General features: G+C 34.5%; 2 protein-coding genes across 2 annotated transcripts; both read right to left on the bottom strand.

Annotated features, from left to right (window-relative positions):
- Window positions 1-4,252: 4,252 nt before the first annotated feature.
- On the bottom strand, window positions 4,253-11,090 carry LOC125821562 (chaperone protein dnaJ 15-like). The gene is made up of 11 exons (XM_049500982.1): window positions 10,838-11,090; window positions 9,558-9,681; window positions 7,479-7,561; window positions 7,286-7,397; window positions 7,098-7,202; window positions 6,939-6,989; window positions 5,559-5,648; window positions 5,367-5,475; window positions 5,107-5,255; window positions 4,964-5,017; window positions 4,253-4,796 (listed from the first exon to the last, which is right to left on the bottom strand). The coding sequence occupies exons 1-11, from the start codon at window positions 10,963-10,965 to the stop codon at window positions 4,560-4,562; spliced, it is 1,242 nt and encodes a 413-aa protein (XP_049356939.1). The 5' UTR covers window positions 10,966-11,090; the 3' UTR covers window positions 4,253-4,559.
- A 1,812-nt stretch (window positions 11,091-12,902) lies between these two features.
- On the bottom strand, window positions 12,903-22,996 carry LOC125821540 (zinc finger protein BRUTUS-like). The gene is made up of 14 exons (XM_049500959.1): window positions 22,503-22,996; window positions 20,208-20,417; window positions 18,072-18,266; window positions 17,640-17,995; window positions 17,290-17,515; window positions 16,973-17,141; window positions 15,662-16,858; window positions 15,347-15,518; window positions 15,036-15,254; window positions 14,827-14,964; window positions 14,313-14,547; window positions 14,142-14,201; window positions 13,138-13,209; window positions 12,903-13,052 (listed from the first exon to the last, which is right to left on the bottom strand). The coding sequence occupies exons 1-14, from the start codon at window positions 22,830-22,832 to the stop codon at window positions 12,921-12,923; spliced, it is 3,711 nt and encodes a 1,236-aa protein (XP_049356916.1). The 5' UTR covers window positions 22,833-22,996; the 3' UTR covers window positions 12,903-12,920.
- Between the last annotated feature and the right edge of the window lie 1,851 nt (window positions 22,997-24,847).

Raw genomic sequence — 24,847 nt, 5'->3', positions numbered from 1 at the left:
TACTTTTGTAACCTATCTATGAAAATTAAACAAGTGGTTAATTAACACAAATAGTTTGTACTTACTTTAGGGTTTTGTATGCTAGCTAGCTAGCTTTTCATTTTTGTTAAACACAAGTAGTTACTTGCTCCATTTAAATTCATGCATCTTACTTTTACAAATATAATAATAATATATATTTATTAAGCTTTAAATTCTAATATTTTTATGTATCTTTAATTTATATTTATTGATAATAATACTTGAAGTATATACATAGTCTGTTTTATTTTAAAGGTTACTATAGTCCCACTTTTATGGACGGATGCATATAGTTATCGATCTCTAAACGCAAAAAATAATAATTTAACATTATCGATGCATATTAAGCTAAACTCGTTGTCCTAAATAATAATCAATTTGTAATTCCCATAATTTTAGGTATTTTGAATCGCTATGCCGTATACCAGTAAGGATTATGGTGAAATGGAATATTTTTTTACAGTTAACCACAAATTTTGAGTTTCTGATAAAGAACACATCGCTAGCTCTTTAATGAGCCTTACGTTATGTGAATCTGAATAAGTCGGAACTTTATAACAAGTGGGACCATTTTTGTCCATTTTCTATGATTATAATGAGGCCAATGCTATGCAAGTTTTTGAAAAAAATAGCCACAAAAAAAGCCTAATTATTAAAGGAAAAAAACAAACTTAGTTTTAAATCATGTCACCTTTGCCACATTTTGGCCAGATTCATTTTTTTAGCAGACACCACTAATTAATCAAAGTGCATTAAAGCCATATCATGTTTGAAATATATTCTTGTGAAAATCTGAAATTTCAACTACCAAAGATGTGATTGTCCATTTTTGCAAACTTTATTGGTTGTAGTAGTACTTTGGTTTAACTTTTTGGCAATGATTTGGGAATTTGGTTTGAAAATTGGCACCTAAATTCAACTATTTTACAAGTTTTAACCAATCTATATTTAAAAAGAAAACACTATTAATCTACTCTACCAAAGGAAACCACTTGAAATTTCTTAATTGTACTTATAAAGTTGACAAGAGTTAGAGAAGGGTTATGTCTCGCAAAATCGGATCTAGGATTTGAATTTAATACAAACGAATGACTTGTAAGGTTTTGTTGATTTACATAAATGTCCTCTTTTTAGGTTACTATTTAGTTTTTATTTTTCATTTTTTAGAAGTTGTGCAAATTAATAAAGCCCTTGGAACTGACAAAATATTAGACTGTCATTTAACATCTACAAAGTGTTAGGCTATGGTATGATGTTCTCTCATAAGATTTGTAGGTTTCTCAAAAAGGATCTTTAGATCGTTGTCTAAAAGGTCATAAAATGTAGAGAATCAAAGGTTATTTACTAAACAGTTATCTCAAAACGTGATCACAAGTAAACCATAACAACTTTAGCGAGTTTTTACTTATATATATCTACATTCTACATCGAACATATTGAGTTCAGATCAACGGTTGTTTTAATGTTAAAATCCTTAGTCGGGAGCGTTACCCTTCGACTGGTCCTACCTGACGCGGATTAGTTGGACTCCAATAAAAGTATCAGACACCAGATGAGAAACCCAAAAACAAAAAAACTCAACTCATGAACACCCCACCCACCCCCTCAAAAACCCCACCCCTTGCCTAAGTACTTTTAATTTATAGCATTCTTGTCCAATCAACTTTGTCAAATTCCTTGTTGAATCATCAACAACTGCCCTTAAACAAAGTGTTAATTTCTTTTCCATGTAATTGTTAATTAGTGGCTTCCACCATCATAATATATTACTAATTAAACCAAGACCTTAATCATGTTTTTCTTGTTAATAATTAAAAAATATGATGTTATTATCGTTCTAAGATATCCCAAATCTTGATTATGGCCCACCAACTTGGTGTTTATCAAGGAAATTAACCAATAATAAGTGATTACACAAGTTATTAAAGTTAAAACATTACATTATTTCAGACATGATCCATCAACAAACAAAAAAAGTTTAAACAAAGATGTCTATTAATTAACTTTTTAATCATCTTTTTTCCCTTAAGCAACCATTACTTTGGAAGGATTTAGAAAAGATTAATTAAAGATCACATCCAAATCCAATGAATTAATTCAAGTTGTAATATTAATCCCTTTTTTGATTTGTTCAAAGAATGTTTAATTAGTGACGTACAACTTCTGTCACTAGACAATAAAAGATCTTCAATTTAATTTAACGACAAATTATCAAAAATCATGTCAATTATGAACTGTTTAATTACAAATTATCTAGAAATCTCTTAAGATACAAACTATTTAACGACGAATTTCGTATCTAATTATTATGAATCAATATATCAATAATATCATCAATTTAATCCAAGTGATACAAACCTACTCTTTTTTAACATATAAAGGCCTAATAGGTTGGGTGGAGTACTGGAGTCAGCTTTAAGTCATGTGAAGTGACAATTATGTTTATTTATATATAATTGATGACACAAACTAATTATTAATTAATTTATAATAATTAATCAATACTCTAAACAACATGAAGCCTAACCTTAATAGTTTAGGTGTCTATAAATTATAATTTAATATAGTTAATGGCAATTCCATCAAAATCTTCTTTTAAAAAATAAATAAAATTTCTAACAATAATAGAAACACCCGTGAACTATATAAACACAACATATAATTAAAAAAAAATAGTTGGGAGACTTTTGCACATGTATTGGAACTTAATTAAGTAATTAATTAATTAATTAATCATACTCATTAAAGTATCCTAATTAATATATAATTCTAACTTGTTAATTTAATTTTATTTTTATAAATTCTTATAACACTCCACGTGTTTGTGTGTGTCCCTATAGATCCCACCAATTTACTTATTTATTTTCTTGCCTTTTTTGTTACTCTTTTAATGTTTCATTGTTTTTCCCTTTTTGGTATACATCCTTTGTATCTCTATCTTTAAAACTTATTGTCAAATCATGAATCTAATAAAGAAGAGTCTGGTTCGATCTGAATTCAGACACGACTCATCCATATCCTACTATCTAACATTGGAGATGACGACTGTGAGGTTCCCATTGTATATATGACTCAGACGATTCTTCGAATAAGTTCATTTGATTCTTATGGCAAACATAAAAGAGTTAATATTGACGTCATACATTAGTCAGGTTCGAAAGGATATAGAAAATTATATATGCAAATAGATACAAAGACATATACACTCATAGGCATGTGGTACTTTTGTCAAGACTAACAAACTTTCTAGCAACATGATCATATGCTTAACTTCAAAATATATGCTTTAATTTGATTATAAACAAACAGCTTTTGAAGTGTTTGATTTTGAGGCACATGATGTGCCATAGGAGTCCAAATTCAATGAATGCAACCATTTTTTTTAATAATTGGCATAAGCAACAAGATACTTTAATTTGGTTCTATGAGAAGAATTCAAGTCAAGCTTTTCTTGAGACAAAATAGAAAAGAATCATATTCCATGTTATGCATTTTAAGTCATATTTCCAAAAAATGAAAATAAAAAAATTTAAGTGATACGATAACCTACACGATATGATGTTCTCTTTACTTGAGTCAAGGGTTTATCGGAAATAACTTTTCTATCTATACAAGATAAGAATAAGGCTACATACACACTACACGCCACCTTCCCCAAACCCTACTCGTAGTGTTATATTAGATATGTTATTGTCGTCATTGTCGAGATGCAATATTATATATCTAGGAACTAACTAAAAAGAAGGCCAAGACAACTAATCTACTAAACACAAAGAAAACAATTATAAACCGTACTATGTTTTAGCTAAAGAAAGAGTTAGAAGTTAGAGCATATAAATAAACAATACTGAATGTTTTGAACTTTGTTTTATTTTATTTTGGTTGATTAATAAGCTTAAGTACAACGTCATGATTTTATTATTATACATAACCTTATCCAAACGGAACTTATTGTTATTTTATTAGTTAGGACGGCAAATAAAAATTCTCAAAAAGAATAGAATGGTCCCAACTCAACATTGGCCTAAAATTAATTTTGAATTGTAATCTCTTTAACTTTTCAAGATAGTTGATTTGAAAAGAAATTTCACACGTCATTAACATAACATAATACACTTTCTTTTTTTCGAGACGAAAAAAATATTATGATTCTTAAGAACTCGAAGAGCACTTCCTCTTCTAGTGATCAACAAAGAAGAGAATCCCGTTGAGTTCTTATACTTTAACGCGATAGACTGAAAATAATGGAGTACATTGACTAGTACATTATGATACACAGCAGAAGAATCATACGTACAATACAGGAACAAAAAAACCTTCTATATCTTCGATCAATCGATAGAAAACAGACATCAACATTCCCAAAAATTGATATTTTGAAAAAAATTAATGAAACAAAGGAACGTCTCGGAACCACAAGAAATTGAACAAATAATACATGCGGAGAATTCTTCAGGCAGCCCTCGTCCTTGAACGCGGAGCTGGAATTGGAAACTCGTAGCATCTAGACTATGGATGACTTCCAGTCTGAACTCTGGTTACTTCTTCTCGGATCCTTTGAGGTTAAGGTTGAACCACTTTCTCTTCGCGTATTTATCCTTGGAGTCTGAACTGCCATCTTCCCCTGGGCTATCGGGTTTTGAGTCATCACCAGAAGGTTTACTGCTACCTCCGTTACTGAAATGACCACTCCCACTGCCACTTAAGGTAGCAACTGTCCTTGTAACGGTGAAAGAAGAGTGGATGGTGTCTCTCTGTTTGAGCAGCTCTTCGACCTTTACAAAAACAACATCACTCAGAGGGTAACTCACAGATGATTCTTTTCCTCCGCCCCCAAAACCCCCGGGTATAAATCAGAGTAACTAAGAAACGATAGATATAGGCAAACCAAATCGATCATTCTATCTCAGTGCAATGAAACTTAGGTAAGAGACAAACTTACAGACTGCTTCTCCTGGCTGTATCTATTGGTCACTTCCTGGAACCGCGCTAATGCCTGTAAACACCACATGGAAAATAGTGGAATGAGGATGCATGAGGTACGACAAATGAATAACAGACATTGTCGATTAGCAGATAAACAACCTTTCTATATTCTGTCTCAAACTGTCGAAGCTCATTTCTCTTCCTCAATATCTGAGCCTCAATATCCTGGAGATTATGAGTTGTGTCCTCGTATGTCTTGGCACACAGAGCCTCAATAGTGTAACTAGCAGGCTTAAAGAAATTATCTCCTGCAGACATCAGATCAAATATTTCTCTTAGCATTTGCATAATCAGTAGCAATTAGATAGTGTTTGTCAAAAACAAAACATTATATTCAACAAAATAAAAGCAGCTCAGACCATAAACAGCAAATATGTGAGTGCCAGCATTTAGTTGTGAGACCTCACAAGGTTGGAGGCCCTCCAGCCTCTTAAAGAAAGCAGCTTCTGGATCTTTGGCCATTGCTAACTACATCATCACAAGTATTATCACTTTTGATAACACTGCATGCTATACTATTGAATTTTAACCACTAAGATGAATTCACATACCGCATTTACAGTTGAATCCATTCTGTACACTTGAAAGTGCAAGAAATACATTCCCGCGGAGGTTACCTTGCCGGCTTTTTCACTATCTTCCTGTAAATAGTGACAATGGATCAGTTTTATTAAGAAACACTAATCAGTAAATTGCTTGGATAATTGCTTCATCTAAAATCCAGTTTACAAGCTTATAAATACAGAAGATACACACAGGGTTGGAACTTGGAAGTTACAAGTGAAAAGAAACATCTAATACACTCTTTAAGGTTCAAGATAGACATGTATAGCAAGATGCAAACCAGATTTTTCCCATAGTGATAGCCAACAAAAGCAGGCGAGCCTACCCAACTATTTTGGAGTTTTTTCCCAGCAACCACTGACGAGCTATTTGGATACACTAAAGTTGAATTTACCTTCTTTCCACACAATCTTCCGCTAGTGGCTAGAAAAGTTATTGTTCTACTCCTAATCATCATCCTATCTATACATTCTTGAGAACTCATGAATCATTACACCTTTGTGTCATCCTTGCTCTATTTACATTCCCAAGTCTATAGGTAAACTTCTTTCACATTAAAGTTATCACAAACACCGATCGAGGAGATATCTTTTAATTTTGGAGACTAATTGAGGATATGTTCTGGCTTACACCTTGTGGTACTCCGGAGCTTTGTCCTTTGCGTCCGATAATTCTACTGTTGGTTGTTAATGAGCAACAATAAAAGTTGGTAAGGTGGTTGGATTGATATACCCAAGGCACACTTGGTGGCCAAAGGCTATGCCCAAAATTTTCAACTTAATATGATGACACATATAGAAGAATAACCAAATCAAAATGATATGTGATGACCATTCTAGGTGTGAAAACTTTGTTTGGATCCTTAGTGTACAACAGAAACTTACTAAAATTGGGTGTACATGGGGAATCTATAAATGTAATCAATATTGGAATGATGCATGAACTCTCTTAAAAGGTTAGAGATATACCATTTATTAACCAAAACTGGAGGTATGCTATTTTCTTATATAATTTTGTCAAATTTTCTAAGAAATGATAGAAAAGCCATTTTACGAATGTCTCGACTACAAAAAATATAAAGTAAGATCAGGCAAAACATGCCTACAAAATTCATTTGTTAGTAATTAAACACATCCAGCCCTAGGGCGATAGTTCCCTAATCCCTATTACTGCTTTATTGTTCTCTAACCACATCAAATTACTCGGAATTCAGCATCAATTCCATTTAACTTTACTCTAAGCAAACATCGAGGTTGTTCAGCAGAAATCTATAGCAAGAAATATCTCAAGCACACAATAACAAAGGGTTGGCTATAGGAATCCTCTGTAAGCACACAATGAAGAACAAAAACTGTAAAATGCATTACCTGCAAGGCCAGGCCGTAACCCCCACTCACATCATGTTCAAAATATAGTAGCTGAAAATTTCATGAAACTCAGTTTTAGTATCACCACAGTAGGAAAAAAAAAGGCATGAAAATACAAAGTGCATGAAAGTACCTATCATATAAATGTATAAAATGTACCTTGAATTTGCTTTGGGCAGCTGAAGTAACTCTTACTACAATCCCTGCTTCTGCTTGCTCGTCACTAATTGTTACACCGAAAAAATGAGCATTTTGCTTTTCTACCTGCATTAAAGCTCAACGGATGTCAAAACCCTGGTACAGCTGATAAATTTATCCTGTCACTTGAAGAGACAATTAAATTATACCTTTCCACTGACTGATGTGCCAATTGGAAGAGGGCGGACCGTGACAGTTCCATTCAAAGCTTCTTCAAGAACATTAGCAGAAATAGTTGTTTTGATAGGAACACCCAACTTGCTATCCAGAAAAAAAAAACAAATTTAAGAAAACTAATCAAAAACATCACCAGAAAGAAAAAAATTTGGGAGGAAGACTAACCTAAACAATGCTGCAAACATTGTGTTGACAGTTCCAAGGTTGGACAAATCAATTTCCATATCCATTCCTTCAGCTTCAAGAGCCTTAAAATTAAAGAAAAATGTCAAAAGAATCCAGAAATGGCATCCCTTGAGCGTAGTAGATTCAAGAAGTTTTATCAGCTATAACTTGCCAAAGAAACTAGCCAGAATTGGAACTCAGGCTTCCAACACAAAATGCCTATTGACCCAGACAAAAATAACTAAACGATATTGATACCCTGAGTAAAGTGAATGACTAAATAAAAGGCAAAGAGCATATACAAGGCAACAAAAAGGAGATATTTTCACCTTGTTAATTGGAGAAATCTTACACTCAACAAGATATCTAGGCATAAGATTTTTGAAACTATACAACCAAAGCTTACTCATGAAATGGGTTTGGAGATTTTGTAAGGAAGAGCAAGCACAATGGAAAGAGGTCATCACAGAAAAGTATGGTCTACGGGACATTGAATCTCCAGGGCAGTGAAAACACTATATGGGTTCAGTGTGTGGAGGTCCATCAAGGTTTTTTGGCCTCTCTTGGTTCCAAATATTGACATTATAGTATGGAATGGAAGATATACATCTTTCTGAAATGAAAACAGGTTAGGACATGGTTCCTTGAAGTACATGTGCAATGACATGAAGGTTTCGAATTTGAATCCTGAAGTCGCAGTGGCAGACAGTTGGGGTCCGCAAGGGTGGAATCTACCAAAGATGGATTTTTATACCGCAACTGGCTGCTCACAAAAGATTATCAACCAAAGACAGATTGTTTAAACTGGGACACTTGATGACCAGAATTGCACCCTGTGTGAACTGACTGAGGAAAGTATATCACATTTATTCTTTACCTGTGACTTTTCTGCCAAGATTTGGAGGAAATTGCTAAGATGGATGAACATCAAAAGAGCTCCTACGACCTGGGAGGATGAACTAGTGTGGGCTGTACAAGGATGAACTAAGGGGAAGTCTTTCAAGGCTAAAGAGTATAGGATGATGTTGGCTGCTGTTGTTTATCATATATGGAGAGAAAAGAATGTCAGAATTTTCTAGCAACAAAGACAACTGCCAGATTCTATTACCAAGCTCATCATCCAAAGAGATTCAAATTAAAGTTGGCAAGTAGAGTCATCTCCCAAAATGACTGGACAATCATAATTTCTATCCTAGCTAGGCCAATATGCTTTTTTATGGGCAGATCTGGTCTATTGGGACAATGTCCAGTAGCTAGATCCTTTCGTTGTACTTTAATTCTCACTTATTTCTAGCATAAAATTTTACACAGTCGTTACATGAATGGCATCACTTAGATGAACTATAACCTTTGAATTGAAAGATATTGGCATTAGGAAGATCTTGTAACACACAATAGAAACACCTTTTGCTACTAACATGAAAACAAAGACTGCCTTTGTAGGTACATGTTGTGTTGTAACATGTTTCTAATATATTTTGGGGACCCTATAAACAATCCTCGACTAGAAATCTCAAGGAGAAGTGAGGAGTCCAGAAAATGGCAGCTGATAGGATGACTTTTCAGCTTTACACCTATTAATATCCACAAATACAACAGGACAAACTTCAAGAATGAAAGGAGTGTTCTAACATATAGATTGCTGCAGCATTATCCTGCAACTTTCAAGTATCCACATTTTGTTGAACCTTTACGATATGTTAAGTTTATATTGTCAGCACTTAGTATTCAATCTTTCTAGATATGCTTGGTTGAAGCCATAAAGTTACAACCTATCATATAAGCAATATTAGCCTAAGCTAGCTCTTATTTCTATAACCCTTCTTGAAATTAAAAACATAAAGAGTTCTATCTATGAACTACTTTCTTTCTACTGCTAAATCAGTAACCTCATTTAAATGCAACGTGATACATAACAAGCAAATGTAAGGATATATAAATCAAACAAAATATTCTCCCATGATTTCAGTCTTTAAAAACAGCAAAATAGTAAAAGTCTTTCGCATCATACATCATTGCTCATGATGAACAATCATGTCGGACAAAAATATGTCTTTTACAGTGGCAGGGGGTGAGTACCTCAAAGCCAGCCATATCATATTGCCTCCTTTTCTCTGGATCAGATAGAATGCTATATGAGTATGCAACCTCCTTGAAGAGTTCTGAAGCTTCAGGATTGTTAGCATTCTTGTCAGGATGATACCTGCCAATAATTTATGCATTCCATTATTCATCCACAAGAGCAAGTATCAAATCAAAAAGTTCCCCAAATCCCAACATCCACAGCCCAAAAACTCTATAACCAGATTTCACTTTCCATCACATTCTTTTTCTCCATCAGATACACCATACGTATATATCAGTGTTATCCAAGGCTCGCTTAAGCCCAGAAGCGAGGCTCAAAATGCATTGAGCGATTTTCCTCGCTTGATGAGCGCTTCAATGTCGTCATCAAAGCTCTAAGACATGCTTTTCCTTGTGAATGAGAATTTCCTAAAGAGGCGACGCTAAACCATTGATATTTTACTTTATCGTAAAAATAATCAATTTCTTTGTTCATATATACTTGTTTTTCATGCTTATAATTATTAGTCTTGGACTAAACAAATATATATATAGATGTTTTCTCCATTTGCGCCTTTTTCCCCAATAAAGCCCACACTTCATTTGCGCTTAAAGCCCCAGTCCTTAAGAGCATTTTTGCACTTTTCGCTTTTGATAACACTGGTATATATATGGTAAAAGCAAGTCTCTCCATTTATATTATATTTCTTCAAATGACAATATGCGGCAATCATCACATAACCTAATTAATTAGTTGACCATAAATTCCACAATTTTTTGTCTTACTACCGTAATTCAATAACCGCGTGTGCTGTGTGGTAACAGCAAGCTCCAAAACAAATACCAACAAAAAATGCATACACATTTCACCACAGTCCTCACTAAATTTCTGTTTAGGTTACTGGTTACACTTACACCTCAGTTATACCATCATTCAATACCGCCCTTAAAGCACCCAAGGGTGTGGCCGTTCCCTAGTGCTTCAAGATTAAAGTTTTCACCATGAAGTGAAACACTATGCGATTTCTTCACATCTGTCTAGCCTTGGTAGATAGAGTTACCTAGTACCCTATTGCTAGTGGGAGGTGGCGGGCATCTATATAATTAGTCGAGGTGCACGCAAGTTGGCCCCGACAAACACCTTAAACTCCAACTACTTGTGTCAGCTACATAAACTTGCTACACATATTCTGCTTTATTCAGGTCTATTTCAATCCAATACCACATTTAAACACCATTATAGCAAAAACTAACTATAAACTAAATTTAGAAATATGTATTAGGAATAAACTTACTTGAGAGCAAGCTTTCTATAAGCAGTCTTAATCTCCTGATCCGACGAATCCCTCGTAACAGCCAACACTTCATACGGGTCTCGTCTTACCACCGGAGCCAATGGCCCCTCCAGTTTTGAACCACTCATTACACCCTTTTTCCACCGCAAAAATCAATAGAACGCAAAAAAAACCTTGATTTCCCAAAATCTACAGACAAAAGACAAGATTTTAACACAAACCCATTAAAATTCGAGATGAATTAATCAGTTTTTAATACAAAATTCATAAAATTGAATCACCCCTTTTCGTTTCTTGGATAAATATCAAATTTTTCAACTAGTATAACATCCATTAACAGAGAGATCTAATAACAGGAATCAAAATCAATGCAATTATACTAAAAATTGAATAAAAATAGCCAGGGTTTAAGAGAAATTTACCCCAAAAAATTTCTTCAGCTGAGCTTTTTTATTTGCTTTCTCTGATTTTGAAAAAAAATAATCAATTTTGAAAGTCTGTGTAGCTAAAAATTTTATCATGAGAAGTTATACATTGTGAAAGTACAAATATGTGCATGTGAGGTTGAGGAAATATAGCTAGCTTTGCTATTCAAAAAGTATTTTATAGGGGTAATCTTGTCCAAAAAAATGAAAGCTTGATTTTTGTTTTTTAATATGGTTTTTCTTTTGACATGTATAGTCTTTCTTCGAAATTATTTGGACATATGGATCCTTCTATTTTGTTTGTTTTGACAACTTATCTTAAGGTTTCCTCACCGAAAAGTCTCAATGACAAAGGTAGTAACCTCACGGGTGAACTCTTCATTTCTTGATCTTATTAACGTAGGTTTTGAGTCGCTGAAATTTATGCTTGAATATCGGAGAAACAAGGTTAATTTTTTGTTGTTCTTAAAAAAATAATGTATATTTCTATATTTTACCGCAAAACATTAACAGTACTTTTACGAGAACAACTTTCAAAAAAAATATATTTATTTTGTAAATTTCATGTCAAATTGAAATATGTATGGTATATCAAAACGGGTGAAAGACGTGAAGTAAATGATATTCCAATATCTCTATAATATATTTATAATGCCATCTCTTTCTGTATTCATTTTATCATATTGAACATGGGGAGCTGATTTAGTTGATTGTATATCATGTTGAATATTGATTCCTTAATTTGCAAGTTGTTTCTCTCTTTCTTTTTTGCAATTTTTCATCCAAAATTCATATTGAAATCTGATTAAATTAAAATTCATGTATTGCATGATTTATTTTTGGAAACAATGCTTACAACGAAATTTTTAAAATTTCAAGATACCCAAATCCTGAACCATCCCACTACAAAACGTGTTAGCCCTTGATGTGCAAGTTGCTATCTCTGTCTTTAGTTTAGTAATGTATCATGATTTTTATATCATTTATCTTTGACAGGAAAATGCCGGCATCTAGATTTATTCTTTCCTTGTTTTTCTTTCTAGCAAAAGAAGAAAATTTCATCAACATGAATCATGGTACAATGATGAGACTGCTGCTCTTAATCAAAAGACTCAGGTTCGAAAAGAAAATCGAGAGCACCATCCTAGAATGGACGTTGCAATGCAAACTCGAACCTCAAGTCTTTGATTAAGAATGAAAGAAATTATGATTTGATGCCACAATTATTAATTACAAAATGCAAAAAATAAGAAACCATCTTTTAATTAAAGGAATGAGTATTTTCTATATGGGCAGGGTCCAACAGAGAACACATTGTTATTATTATCATTATACATCTGGATTAAAAATGAAACAACAGCTAAAGTACATGAAAACTTTAGCACACATTAATTTGGCTAAACAGCATATTTGGTGTAAAACAATAACAAAATTTTGGCGACCGTTATTGCTCATGTATTTTACAAACCTATGTATCGAGCTCGCACTAAACAATGCGATGTATAAAAGTATGTAATTCTGGGTTCCAACATCTATTATATATATACATAATAGAAACGTACGGCCTTGTATATATAGTGATGTGAAGATCTGGAAGAAGAAACCTTCCACCCACCCCTCCCTCTAGTTCAATCCGTTCAGTAATCCGACAGGTCTCGTTAGCTGGAGCAATTAGGACTTGCTTCCACCTTTATCACTCTGGTATTGTAGGATCCACAAGATGCACACTTGTGATATAGCCAATGGAATGGTGCAGTTCCCCTCTTACCACAGTCGTTACACAATATATCCTGGGGAAATTTCATATAAAAAATTTGAGAAAAAAAGCTTCAGAAATAATTAATAAGCATAAGAGTTGTTAGAAAAATTTCGTACTTGGCAGCGGTTCCTAAACTCTTCTGGTAGTACCTCCGAAGCCATCAAAGCATCAAGCATCCCAAAGTACACCTAAAAGAGCAAACGAACGTTGAGGTCATTTATCTGAGCACTAACTTTTAGAACGAAAGTTGAGGTCATTTATCTGAGCACAAATATAATAGAACGGGAATAAAAGGATACATACAGATTGAAAAGTCTCGAAATAAGAAATATATAGGGCTACATGCTGTACGTATCCACAAGAAGTGAGAAGACAATGTGATTTTCTTTAAACAATAGGATCAAAGACAATGTTCTATTTCTTTCTTAATACTACCAGAATTTCATTAAATAAAACATCATATCAATATCCAAGGGCATAGTAGATAACGTTCATAAATAAGGTTAAAAGAGAAGCATAATAATAGTATGATGTTACATGCTTCTGTGGCAAAATTGATTTTTCCAAATAAAAGATACTCCTCTCCTTTTCTCTTTTGAATAGATACGACTCTTCGTGGATCAGGCAAGGCTTATAATTGAGTACAAAATGTGAGGAGTAATAGAAGAATTCACAAATCAGACAAGCACTCCTGTTTATGCAAGAATAAATAAAGTTACTTGACAAACACACGCACATTTGCACATTCATCTGCCCCATTTTGTAGGCTTGATGCAGTTTTTTTTTCCTAAGGAAATATTTAAATCAAAAATACGTTTTATCACAAACACATCAAGTTAGTGTTTGACTAGACCATAGAGGTAATACAACTATAGCCCTCTGAGAAATAAAACCAACTACAAATGCAACCTGAATATTCCTCTTTACTCCAGAAAAAGGAAAATAAAACAGTATATTTTTTTTTATATATATATATAGTCTATAATTTAAAACTTTAATGAGTTATAACAGATATATTTCACAATATTCTTTAGTCTGCAAATAATTCCATGGATTTACACAAACAAGCATCACTACTCGGCAAAAAAGGTTTGTTTAAAGAAGGAAGAACATTCCTTACCGACATATCTCCCATAGACTTGCTGCAAATGGGACAGATGTAGTGTGTGCAAGCATATGCCTGAGGAAATAAAGAGATTGCTTTTAATTCAAATTAAATTTCTAATAACCAACATAATCCTTTCTGACAACAAAGACATGAAAATAGCCTAGCAGAGAAAAGCGAACAGACCTGAAAGCATGCTGAATGCATAAAATGCCCACAGGGCAGACCCCTGACAGTTTCACTTGATGTGAATAAAAAATCACAACATATTGGACAGTTGGTTTCAAGACCTTTCTCCCTGCATTTGTGGTCCACAAGTTTCATTCCGAGGCAGCAATTGCAGGTCATGCAATGAAAGAAGTCAACACCTAGTCCTTGCCCCAGCCGGCATAAATTGCAAAACGGGCAATGATATACTGTCCTGAAGTAGGAAACAAATAGAACGTAGTAATCAAGATCTAAGATCTATTAGAGGCATAATTTCATCTTGCAACATGTACAAGAAGCAGAAATAGTAGAGACCCAAGGATTCATCCTTGACTAAAGGAATTAAGTATTGAAATAGATTTTCAAGTGATTTTCTCAAAGGAAATCGACAGACAATTTTTTATTAAATGGGGGTTTTATGTTCTAGCTAATTGACTTATGTGATTCAACCTACTTCATCAACAAGAAACAAGTAGTGTCATTTTAGTATCACCTTTCATCATCAAAAAATTTACAGCTGCTGCAGTAATATTTTGCCATCGAAAGGCCATTACAGGATGGAGTCGTGCAAGTAGGTCCAACTGGTTGTACTTTGAGGCAGTTCATACACATCATTTCAGTTGTTGCCTTCCTGCAAATTACTAGAAAAATTAGACATGCAATGGAGTTTGATTAGAAACAGAAATGCATCCAGAAATTTACCTATCCATAGAATGATCACTGACTTTGTCATGACAGAATCTGCATGGAAATAGTTTACCACAGCAAGCTGCTCGGAGCTTGCAGTTTCTTTTATAATGCTCACATCCCAACACTTGCTTATCTGGATCACGGAATGAAGGTGAACATCCTATTTGATCTTGACCATTTGAAGTTTCAACAGATCTTGCTTCAGACTCCTGCTGAGCAGCTATCCAGCGACTGAACAACAGATGCTCAATAGGTTATGTGGAATAATGACAATGATATAGCAATCATAAAGGTTTAAAAAGATGGATTTATTGAAAACAAACCTGGTCATAAGATTTTGAATAAGATATGCTTTTCTTCTTGGATCAAGCGATGAGTCTCGGGAGACCTTTCTTATTTCTGACTCTAGCTCATTTTGATTCATACGAAATATGTCCTTCCATCCAGGTTTAAAAGTGGAATCACTTTGTTCTAGAGATTCAGGAAACTCACATCCTGAAAAGGGCATAATTTTAGAGGCTAAAATGAATATCAGGAAAAATTTCTCAGTTTAGATCCACTAATAGCCCTGTCTAATGTATATAGCTTATGGAACAACACAACAGCATGAATTAAACTAATTAAAGCATGGTGACAACCTCGTGAAACAATGTCCTCTGAGCTTGATGCCTGGGAAGTTCCATCTGGAGTTCCTTCCCACCATTCATTGAGCCATTCACTGAACATAGTGTTTTTGGTTGCTTGCTTCCATGTCTCCATCATTTTATTTTGTTCATCCTGAGTAAGAGCAGTGGTTACCCAGGGCAACATTGACTGAAGTACCTCTGCCCCAGTTGTACCGATTATCCTACCAACTAGTTTGTCTTGTTCTTCAATGCTAAAATGCCGGTCAAATAGCGGCCATAGCTCAACTTCCTCCCGTATAACATGTTGATCCAGGGTTACTTTTATAGATTTGCACATGGCTTGAACTTTAGTCGCCAGCTCATTGTATTTTCTTGAATATTCATGCAAGTCACAAGCACCAGAGTTTCTACAAGGACCTTTAACTGAACTCCCACCATTCAAGTTTTCACGGAGCTGAGAAAGCTCATCAAGTGCAGATGAAATATCCTCGAATAGCTTTTCTTCCTGTTTGTGGTCCAAGGTGTAAGAATGGCTAACATTATGAAGCGTCTCTTTTGATTCCAAAGCTGGAAATACGATATCATCCTCTGCATTGCTGTGAGCTTTATACAATCCCCGTAGAAGACGAAAACGACCACAAAACTTCCTGAGGAAAGTCTCATCACAATCAGTCAGTTTTCCAGATTCGACATCCAGAAATTCCAAATCCTTTCTGATTGCCTTGTGAAATTGAAAAATGTTATCGATCGGCCGTGTTGCATATCCAGCATTGGTCAAGCTGGTATTCCAGTTGAAAAGACAGGAGTTCAGAGAAGGAGCACTTGGAGTAAAAGTGCGCGATGATTTTGCTGCAGCAAGGGAATTTACAACGCCTAATGCAGGAACACAACAAGACTGATTACCAGTGGATCCTTTCCGAAATTTTCCACCTCCTGAAGGATCATGACGATAGCATTTCTCCTCTGACATTAAGTTTACACGCTTGGTTGGCCTTTCACCATTACTTTGCTCACCATTTGAGCTACTAGATTTGACAATTCTTGAAGACGTGCATGTACCACAACATTTACCTAAGTTCTCTTGATTCCCAGCTAAAATTTTAGCAGGACAGCAACCGGTTACACTTGAAGATAAACAAATGTCAGCTGGACGACCTTTGCATGCCCAACCAGAGAAAAGTGTGACCAAAGCAGTGTCTGATGCTGGTGCTGCATTAGATAACAAAAACAGATGGGGTGAATAGGCATACTTTCTATCATTGTCAACACAGAAGCCAAGTTTTAATTAAATCAAAGTATCAAACAGTAGAAATTAGGCTTTACCTGCCATATGCATGTTCTGCAGAAAAGACCTTGCTTCCTCCTCACTTAATGAACCTACCAACCATGGTAAGACGCATTCTATGAGTCTAAGTGGCATAACACACAAGCTCTGGTAAAGGAGTTCCCGCTGCCTTTTGGGGCTAAAATGCTTTCGTGCGAGTGGAAGAACCTGGGATCACATAGAATCCAAATAATCAAGATCAATTACCTACTTTCATCACTTTCGAGAAACAACATTTTTTTCACTGGGTATGTTGTTGTATATAAAGATAGAAACATTGAACTTGCAGAATATTTGTGATTCTGATATTACTCACCTGAGCCTCCTCATTACAGAAGTGTCTTTCCACTGTCTCCATTATATGATCAGCTTGTGAGCACAGTTCTGAATAAAATTCTACAGAAGTTGAGTTGGATCCAGCACTCTGAACGCTTTCTATCAAGCATCTAAATTTATCAAACTCATTTTCTTCTTCTGCATGCTCCTGGGCAAATGATATTTCTGCATCTACTGCAGGAAATATAACTTTGTCCTCGGCAATACTGCAGTCAAAGTATGAAAACAGTTTGAATGATCCAGATTCAAGCACCATAGCAGTTATCTTAGTCCGTAAAATTATTCAAGCCAACACTTCAAACAGATATGCATAATAGCAATGCTGCATACCTATGAAAGATACAAACTTCAGCAATAAACTGGAGCCTCTGGTTGAAGGCAGATAAATCAGAAAAATCTCCACGCAACTTTATTCCCCTAGCTGCTTCTGTTATGTCATTCAATTCCTTTCTAATAGCCTTGTGCCAATGCAGTATCTCATCAACCGGGAGATTCAGAGTGGATTCTTTAAGATCCAAATTTGAGACTGGAAATTCCCTTCTAGAAGATTCACAAGGACAAGGAACATTCTCTGCCTGACCAATTAAGCCTCTAACAACAGAATCTGAACTATTGTGTGTTGTGCTCTCTTCACAAGCCTTGCGTTTGTTTGTTAACTTTTTGCCATCCATCCAGGTAAACATAATCTTCATGCAAGATGAATTTTATCAGCTTTGCCATACTTAACAAAGATCTTTAACACCTACAAGCAAACTAACTCACCTCTTGAAGAAGATCCTCGTCTGGAATTACTTTGTGCAAGCATTTATGCATATCTTTGCACTCATCAGCAGATATAGAAGATGAAAGCCAAGGCAGAAATTCAGCCATCATATTCACGGGGATGCTGCACAGAAACTGCCACACCAGTGACGCCTGCTCCTCGAATGAAAACTTCTCCATGAGCAAGGGGAGAACCTTCAAAATGGCACAATAACAACAGATAGAAACGTAAATAATAATAATGAAGAAGAAGAAAGTAAAAGAATACTGGTCAACAATTTTAACAATAAAAAAAACGAACAACTGTCACAAAATAAGGGTCCGTTATCAAGAAAATAAATAATAAGGGGAAATTTCATACAACAAAGTTTTAACTTAACTAAATGAACCTCAGGCAAAGAACAATCCCCACCACCCAAATGTACAGAAATATCTTTCCTTGAGAATGAATTAATGTACAGAAATATCCTACTCATTTTTGTCTCGAAAGACCTACAAATTCTTGAATTCAATGCAGACCAAAAGTAAGGGCCTGGTGAAATCTACTAGTTGGGAATAGGTTTGTCTTGTTAGATTACTTCTAATATTATGATAGTTACTTTTACTTTATTTAGCATGATGATGACATAGTTGAGCTTAAATAGAGAAGTGAATCATATAGCCAACAACAACTTGTTCGGGACTGAGACTCAGTTGTTGTTGTTATATCGTCCTCATTTTTGTGTTCGACATTTCAAATACAATATTTTTGGATATTGTCATCTCTTACTGAACCAGAAATAACATTAAAATATTGTATTGACATTATGGATGATTCAAAAGGGAAAAAGGGACTAAAAACCACATTCTAAGATTCATGCTGCATAGGGTCCATTAAAGGGTGATGCGCTCGTTACCACATGTTCCTCCATTCCTAGGGCTTGAAGTCGAAACTTCTGGTTAAGGATAGAGGGATCTCATTCATCTCACCACTCCCTTTGTGGTGAGTTTGAAAGAGTAGAAAACTCACTTGTAATGAATTAGTAAATTGTTCATGCTTCTCTTCATTTTTTAACGTTGACAGACTAATCAGCAGTACTGCTTATATGTAAGACTCTAATTTTATAGACATGATGTATGTGAGGTGATGTAGTACAACGAGCAAGAAATGAGACGGCTCTGATACGAATGTAGACATGTAGCACCACAGGGAGAATGGAAGTTACACCGAAATCAAATTCCAACACTTCACAAAAGTACAAGAAGGTCCTTTTTATATATAAGGAGTTCTAAACAAATTAATATTTAAAACAACCAAAGCTCAAATAAATATCCACGGGTGCATTGGAGGAGGTAGCGAGTGGAGGACTTTTGTGAGCTCTTTAGTCAAGAGTTCAAATCTTTCTTCTTTTACTTATAATGGAAAAGAACCATAAAATCTCCATATCTAACTAAATGGGTAATATATACACAATAATCTGCCTCCCAAGACTTTTGTCGTCTAGTAATAAGAGCGCAACACGTAACGTATGGGTTAGGCACACTTCACTGCGGTAGAACCTGACAACCTGGTACTTAAATGGAGAGAGTAAAGGTGTGGGCCCATTATCCATTGAGTTTTGAACCATTAACCATTGCCCTTTAGAGATTTCTCAGTTATCAGAAAGAGAATACTCCCGTCGTTCCACTTTATGTGACATGATTCGAAGTACGAGGGTCACTCTTACTAATTAATAGATCTTATAAAAATTCAATTCACGACTTCCATTTCAGAATTATGTAATTAAGAGGATCTTCTTTTTTAAGAATTTGTATGATAATTTTCTTCTCTTTCTTTTTAAATAAAATTTCAATATTTAGAAACTACAAAATTTTTTTACTATAAATCATAATAATTAACAATTCATTATATTTTAAGAGTATTTGAATAGATCGTAATCAAAGAAAGCATCCTTTGATTCCCAAATAGTGACTAGCTCATATAAACAAATTGAGTAGCATACATGAATCATATCAAGTGATAATGATCTCCATATGATCTACAGCAAGGGGATTTTCCCTTTTCACGTCAATAAAATAATTAATTTCATAGAAAACAAGGCATATCACGTGTCCCCTCAAGCCAAAATAAGAGCAAGGTAAAATTCGCAAGGATACCTGCTCCTCTTCCTTAGACATGTGTTGGCTAATAGATGTTTGAAGAGCTCCTGTACAGGAAGCCAATTCTCTGCGGTAGCTTTCTTCACTTTGCATATCCGAGTCAAGTAATGCAAACAGGTGATCAAAAAGCACACCTTCTCCTTCATGCTCAAGGGAGTAAGTCCGTGCTACATTCTTCACACGAATATCAAGTGCTGGAAAGATAACCTGCCATTCACACGATGATATGCTAATGATGTTCAAAGCAGAATATCAAGTTGTATGCACGTGCCATTTTTCTCTGTAACTTATGAAATATTTATCTATCAAGAAGGAGAAGCATATCATGGGGAAAAAATTATAAAATTACATTCCTATTACTGGGGTTGCAAAGGGAAGGCTCAAGTCCACTAGATCAAACCATGGCGTACTTTTGACGCGAAACAAAGAGGTGAACCCTTATGTACACACGATTTCCCTGAAGTTAATTTAAGTCGTAAAATGTGGGAATGTTTCTCTATCTCTCATGAAGCAAAAAGGTAATATTTCAAGGGTTTTTTGGTGGTGGGGCAATGAAAACATAGTGGGTTCAAGCACCAAAGTAAAATATGTTGTCTTCTTTATGTAATGAGGATCTGCGGATACATTGATACCTATTAGGTTACAACAACATAACTCACCTAAACTAGCGAGGGCAACATTGAGCAATAGTGCAAGGAGACAGAAACCAGGAGTGAGTTGCAATATTACAGAAAGCTTATAAGAAATTTCTCTTGTATTACATAATAATGAAATCAGCAAGAGATATCCGATAAAATACATTGCTCTAACCAAAGAGGGAATGAACCACATTCATGAATTATGCCAAATGACAGATCTTAATATCTCTTTTTTTCTCAACTTCACATATGAAATACGCCCTCTTTTTTCTTTTCTTTTCTTTTCTTTTTTTTTTTTTTTTTTTTCGTTTTCATAACACCTAATATTAAAACTAGTAGAAGAAAAAAGGCAAACCAAATTCTTTATACCTCGAGATAAAACACTTTCTTGATGCTTCCAAGAATAAACAAAGAAAAGTTCAATCCAAAAAATATTGCTCGAACTACAAACAAACTCTAAAACCAGCCCTCTTTCCCACCAATGCAAAGAAGTTCCCACCACCTCCCTTCACACCCCAGTAACCAAAAGGGATTAGAAATTTAGAACAAATTTCAAACAAGACAAGGAAATTTAAAGCCAAACTAAGATGCAAAAACTACCAGCCCCATCTGTTTTATCGACAATACAAGTCCAAATTTTGCTACACTTTGTCAGACCATTAACTATCCTTTTGTCATTTACTAATTCTCAATTTTAAAATGAACTAAAAAAAGCATGAAACTAAATTCGATTTTGTACTTCTCCAGTTCAAAAAGCAACAAAAATCATAATAGTTTCAAGAGGAGAACTAAAAATTCAAATTTAAACTCGATTCTGTGTACATCTTCTCACAACAGTAAGTAGCTTCAGACATTCAAAATTCAGAATCAGTTGCCAGAAAACAGACAGCTTTGTTAAATGATTCAAGTTATAGTATCTATGCAGAAACATAATAATGCAACCAGCAGGAGAACTGATATACCACATTGTTTCGCCCCAACAAAGAAGGCATGAAGCAAAAACAGTTCATAAAGATCTTTTCATTGTCAACTTCACATGTGACATTCCGTATCTCATTTCCATATCAACCAATACTGGCACTAGCAGCAATCAAAAAGTGCTACATAGCTCGAAAGAAAATCATGAAATAAATTGAATACCTTGAGCTAACAATCAAAAAAGAAAAATTGAACACTTGAGCAGGAGAAAGCTCAAGTCTTATCCATCTTCCCACCACCTCAGAATAGACCACAACTAACCAAAGAGGATCAACTAAAATCCCCAGAAAAGAACTCAAGAAGAGAAATTTGCACCAAACCCTAACTAAAGATGCAATAACTACGCGTCTCATCAGATTGTACCAATCTTATTGTTACAAATTCTACATTTCTTTCTATTTACTCATATTTCGTAAATGAAATCAAATCAAATCATTCAAAAAATCAGAAATTTCACGTATGCAAGTAAAATCATTCCAGTTCAATAAACATAACTACATAACATTTCCAGAGCAGGAGAAACAGAAAATTAAAACTTAAATTTCAATCCTTTATGTGTATATACTTGCTAAGCTGCTCAAAATTATTCACCAGAATCCTCCTGCACACAAATTTCCCCAAATCATTTCAAAAAACTAAGCTACAACTAAGCTAAAAAAAACTACTTCAAACAAACCTCATCTTCAGCATTGCAGTGATGCTTATAAATCGACCTCAAAAAGTAACACCGTTCCATAAAAGGCTTAATCTCAGTATCCTGATTCGTCGCAAACGCCATAGCAGATCGATGCAACCCATCCAATTCCTTCCTTATAGCTTTATGAAAGAAAAGAAAAATCCTTATAGGCGATGAACCTTTAACTCCCACCGCTCTACTACTATTCAACGTTCCAGATTGTTCCACGTGTCCCACCGTCGTCGTACCTGACATTACCGCTACTCCTCCTCCACCGCCGCCAACTCCTTGTATTCCTCCTCCTCCTGTAGTCGTTAATGGCGTCGCCATCGGTATCTATTTATACTACCGGAAAATCCTCTTTCCTCCGATTATGATTTTCAGATTCAGATTCCACAATCTGTAATTCTATCATGAATTTTTCGCCATTTTGTTTGTTTCTCTCTCTATATCTATAGGTGACTGTTTCTGTATGTATAGGTTTGTTTTATTTTCCGGTGGTGGGGTTAAATCGGGCGGATAAAGAGGATGCAATATATAGTTGGCCACGTGGCAATATGGGACACGTCAGCAAATGATGTGTTGGATGAGCTGCTGGTGGGGAAAGGTGGGGCACGTGCCTAATTTAGAAAAAATACGATTCATTTTAGTTGTCGTGCTTATTAAAATTCAAAATCGTTTCATTATAAAAAAAATTAATAAAATATATAATGACGAAAGGATCAAATTCTTACCTATAAAGTAAAAGTTCATGTACGTAATCGGGAGTGGAGCATAGGGAAGGGGACTAATTCCGTAGAAATCTTTTAATTCTTTTTGACTAGTTTGTGTGTTTACTTTTTTATATTTTAATTTTTTTGAAAATGAGCTAGATATGGTGAAGAAGAGAAAATCATTAAATTTAGATTAAAAAATAAAAACAATTTCGTCAAATTATTTTTTTAGTTAATATTTTCTTTAAAAGCGTGAAAAAAAATATGGCAAGTAAAGTAATAAGGAGTTTGAAAAATCAGTCAAAAAAAATCCATGGAATTAGAAATTAATTTTGAGTCCAAGTACTATTAATCAGTCAAAAACAAACGTCCATGAAATTTAATTAACTTATACAAAAGTATTAATCAAACAAATTATTAAACTTTCCATGAAACTATATTTTAATTTAAAAACAAGTATTAATCCGTCGAAATAAAATTCCATAATTAAGAAATTACTTCTTCCGTTTAAAAAAGAATGACCTAGTTTGACTTTAAACGGAGTTAGAGAAAAGAAATATGACTTTTTAATCTTGTGGCTTTAAACATGTCACGTGGACAGTTGAAGTTAAAGTGTTGCCAAAAAAGGAAATGAATCATTCTTTTTTAAACGGACTAAAGAGAAATAAGGTTTTTTTTTTTTAAACGAAGAGTGTAAAATTTAAAATGCAAAGTTCAAACATAGCTATTTCTCAATGAATAACTAAAATTCATCTAAGACTATTCTTTATAATAAAAAATAATAGATAATTTTTTTTACTATCTTTCACTTAAATATTATGTATAATTCTCGAAATTCAAACTTACGATGAAAATTTATTAATCTTTTACTTATATTACGTATGTATAATTTTCGAGACTCGAACTTGTGACGAAAATTCATCAACCTTTGGTGAAAGGGAAGCACACACAAGAAGAGGGAGAAGCCGTGCCAAAAATTGGATGGCATGTGAAGCATTCGTGCCGTCACAAGTTTATTGCCTCGTCAACCGCGCCTACTCTTTGGACCCCCTTTTTTAAATGTAGAGGAATTTATTCAACTTTCACAATCTAACCAACTTATGTTCTTAAGTTAGAGTCCGAATGAATTTAAATTTGTGTCGAAAAATTTTACATTATAGAATAAAATATTTTTTAATAAAGAATTTTTTATTAACATAATGACACCGGGCCTTTATTAAAGTCCACTCTATTAAATTAGCTGCTTTATTTTTGGTACCAACAATTAAGAATTGTTTTTCCCTACTTGCTGCGTCAAAAACTAAATCACAAGCTTCTGATAAAAAACGAGCAATTCTAGTAAGATTTGTAATATGAATACCCTTACGCTTTGCAGAGATATAAGGCGTCATTTTAGGATTCCATTTCCCCGCCGCACCTCCCTCCCTTCGTCGAGCCTTTACTTTAATGGTTGGGGAAAGCATTCCCTTATCTGAACTTGGTGGGCATTCTTTTCAGCCTTAGTAAAATAGGGAGTGGATTTGGCTTGAACATAGGCTCAAACATAATTTGAAGGGTCCTAGCTACACCATGCGTTCAATACAAAATCTGGAAAGTTGCAGGGATGACAAAAAGGGGGAACTTTCCTGTGTT

Source organism: Solanum verrucosum, unplaced genomic scaffold, assembly GCF_900185275.1.
Source record: "Solanum verrucosum unplaced genomic scaffold, falcon-dt-bn FXZP01000217.1, whole genome shotgun sequence".
Taxonomy (NCBI): Eukaryota; Viridiplantae; Streptophyta; class Magnoliopsida; order Solanales; family Solanaceae; genus Solanum; species Solanum verrucosum.
Note: the sequence above shows the minus strand (reverse complement) of the source record. Positions and strands in the feature narration are given on the sequence as shown.

Excerpts from the sequence above, each read along its gene's own strand:
- LOC125821562 (XM_049500982.1), bottom strand. The coding sequence starts at position 10,965 with ATGAGTGGTTCAAAACTGGAGGGGCCATTGGCTCCGGTGGTAAGACGA. Across the intron at positions 7,398-7,478 it reads ATGTTTGCAGCATTGTTTAG|CAAGTTGGGTGTTCCTATCA; the intron begins GTTAGTCTTCCT and ends TTTTCTGGATAG. Across the intron at positions 5,476-5,558 it reads TGGATTCAACTGTAAATGCG|TTAGCAATGGCCAAAGATCC; the intron begins GTATGTGAATTC and ends GTGATGATGTAG.
- LOC125821540 (XM_049500959.1), bottom strand. The coding sequence starts at position 22,832 with ATGGCGACGCCATTAACGACTACAGGAGGAGGAGGAATACAAGGAGTT. Across the intron at positions 17,516-17,639 it reads GAAGTTTGTATCTTTCATAG|TATTGCCGAGGACAAAGTTA; the intron begins GTATGCAGCATT and ends CTTTGACTGCAG. Across the intron at positions 14,965-15,035 it reads AGTGATCATTCTATGGATAG|GAAGGCAACAACTGAAATGA; the intron begins GTAAATTTCTGG and ends AGTAATTTGCAG.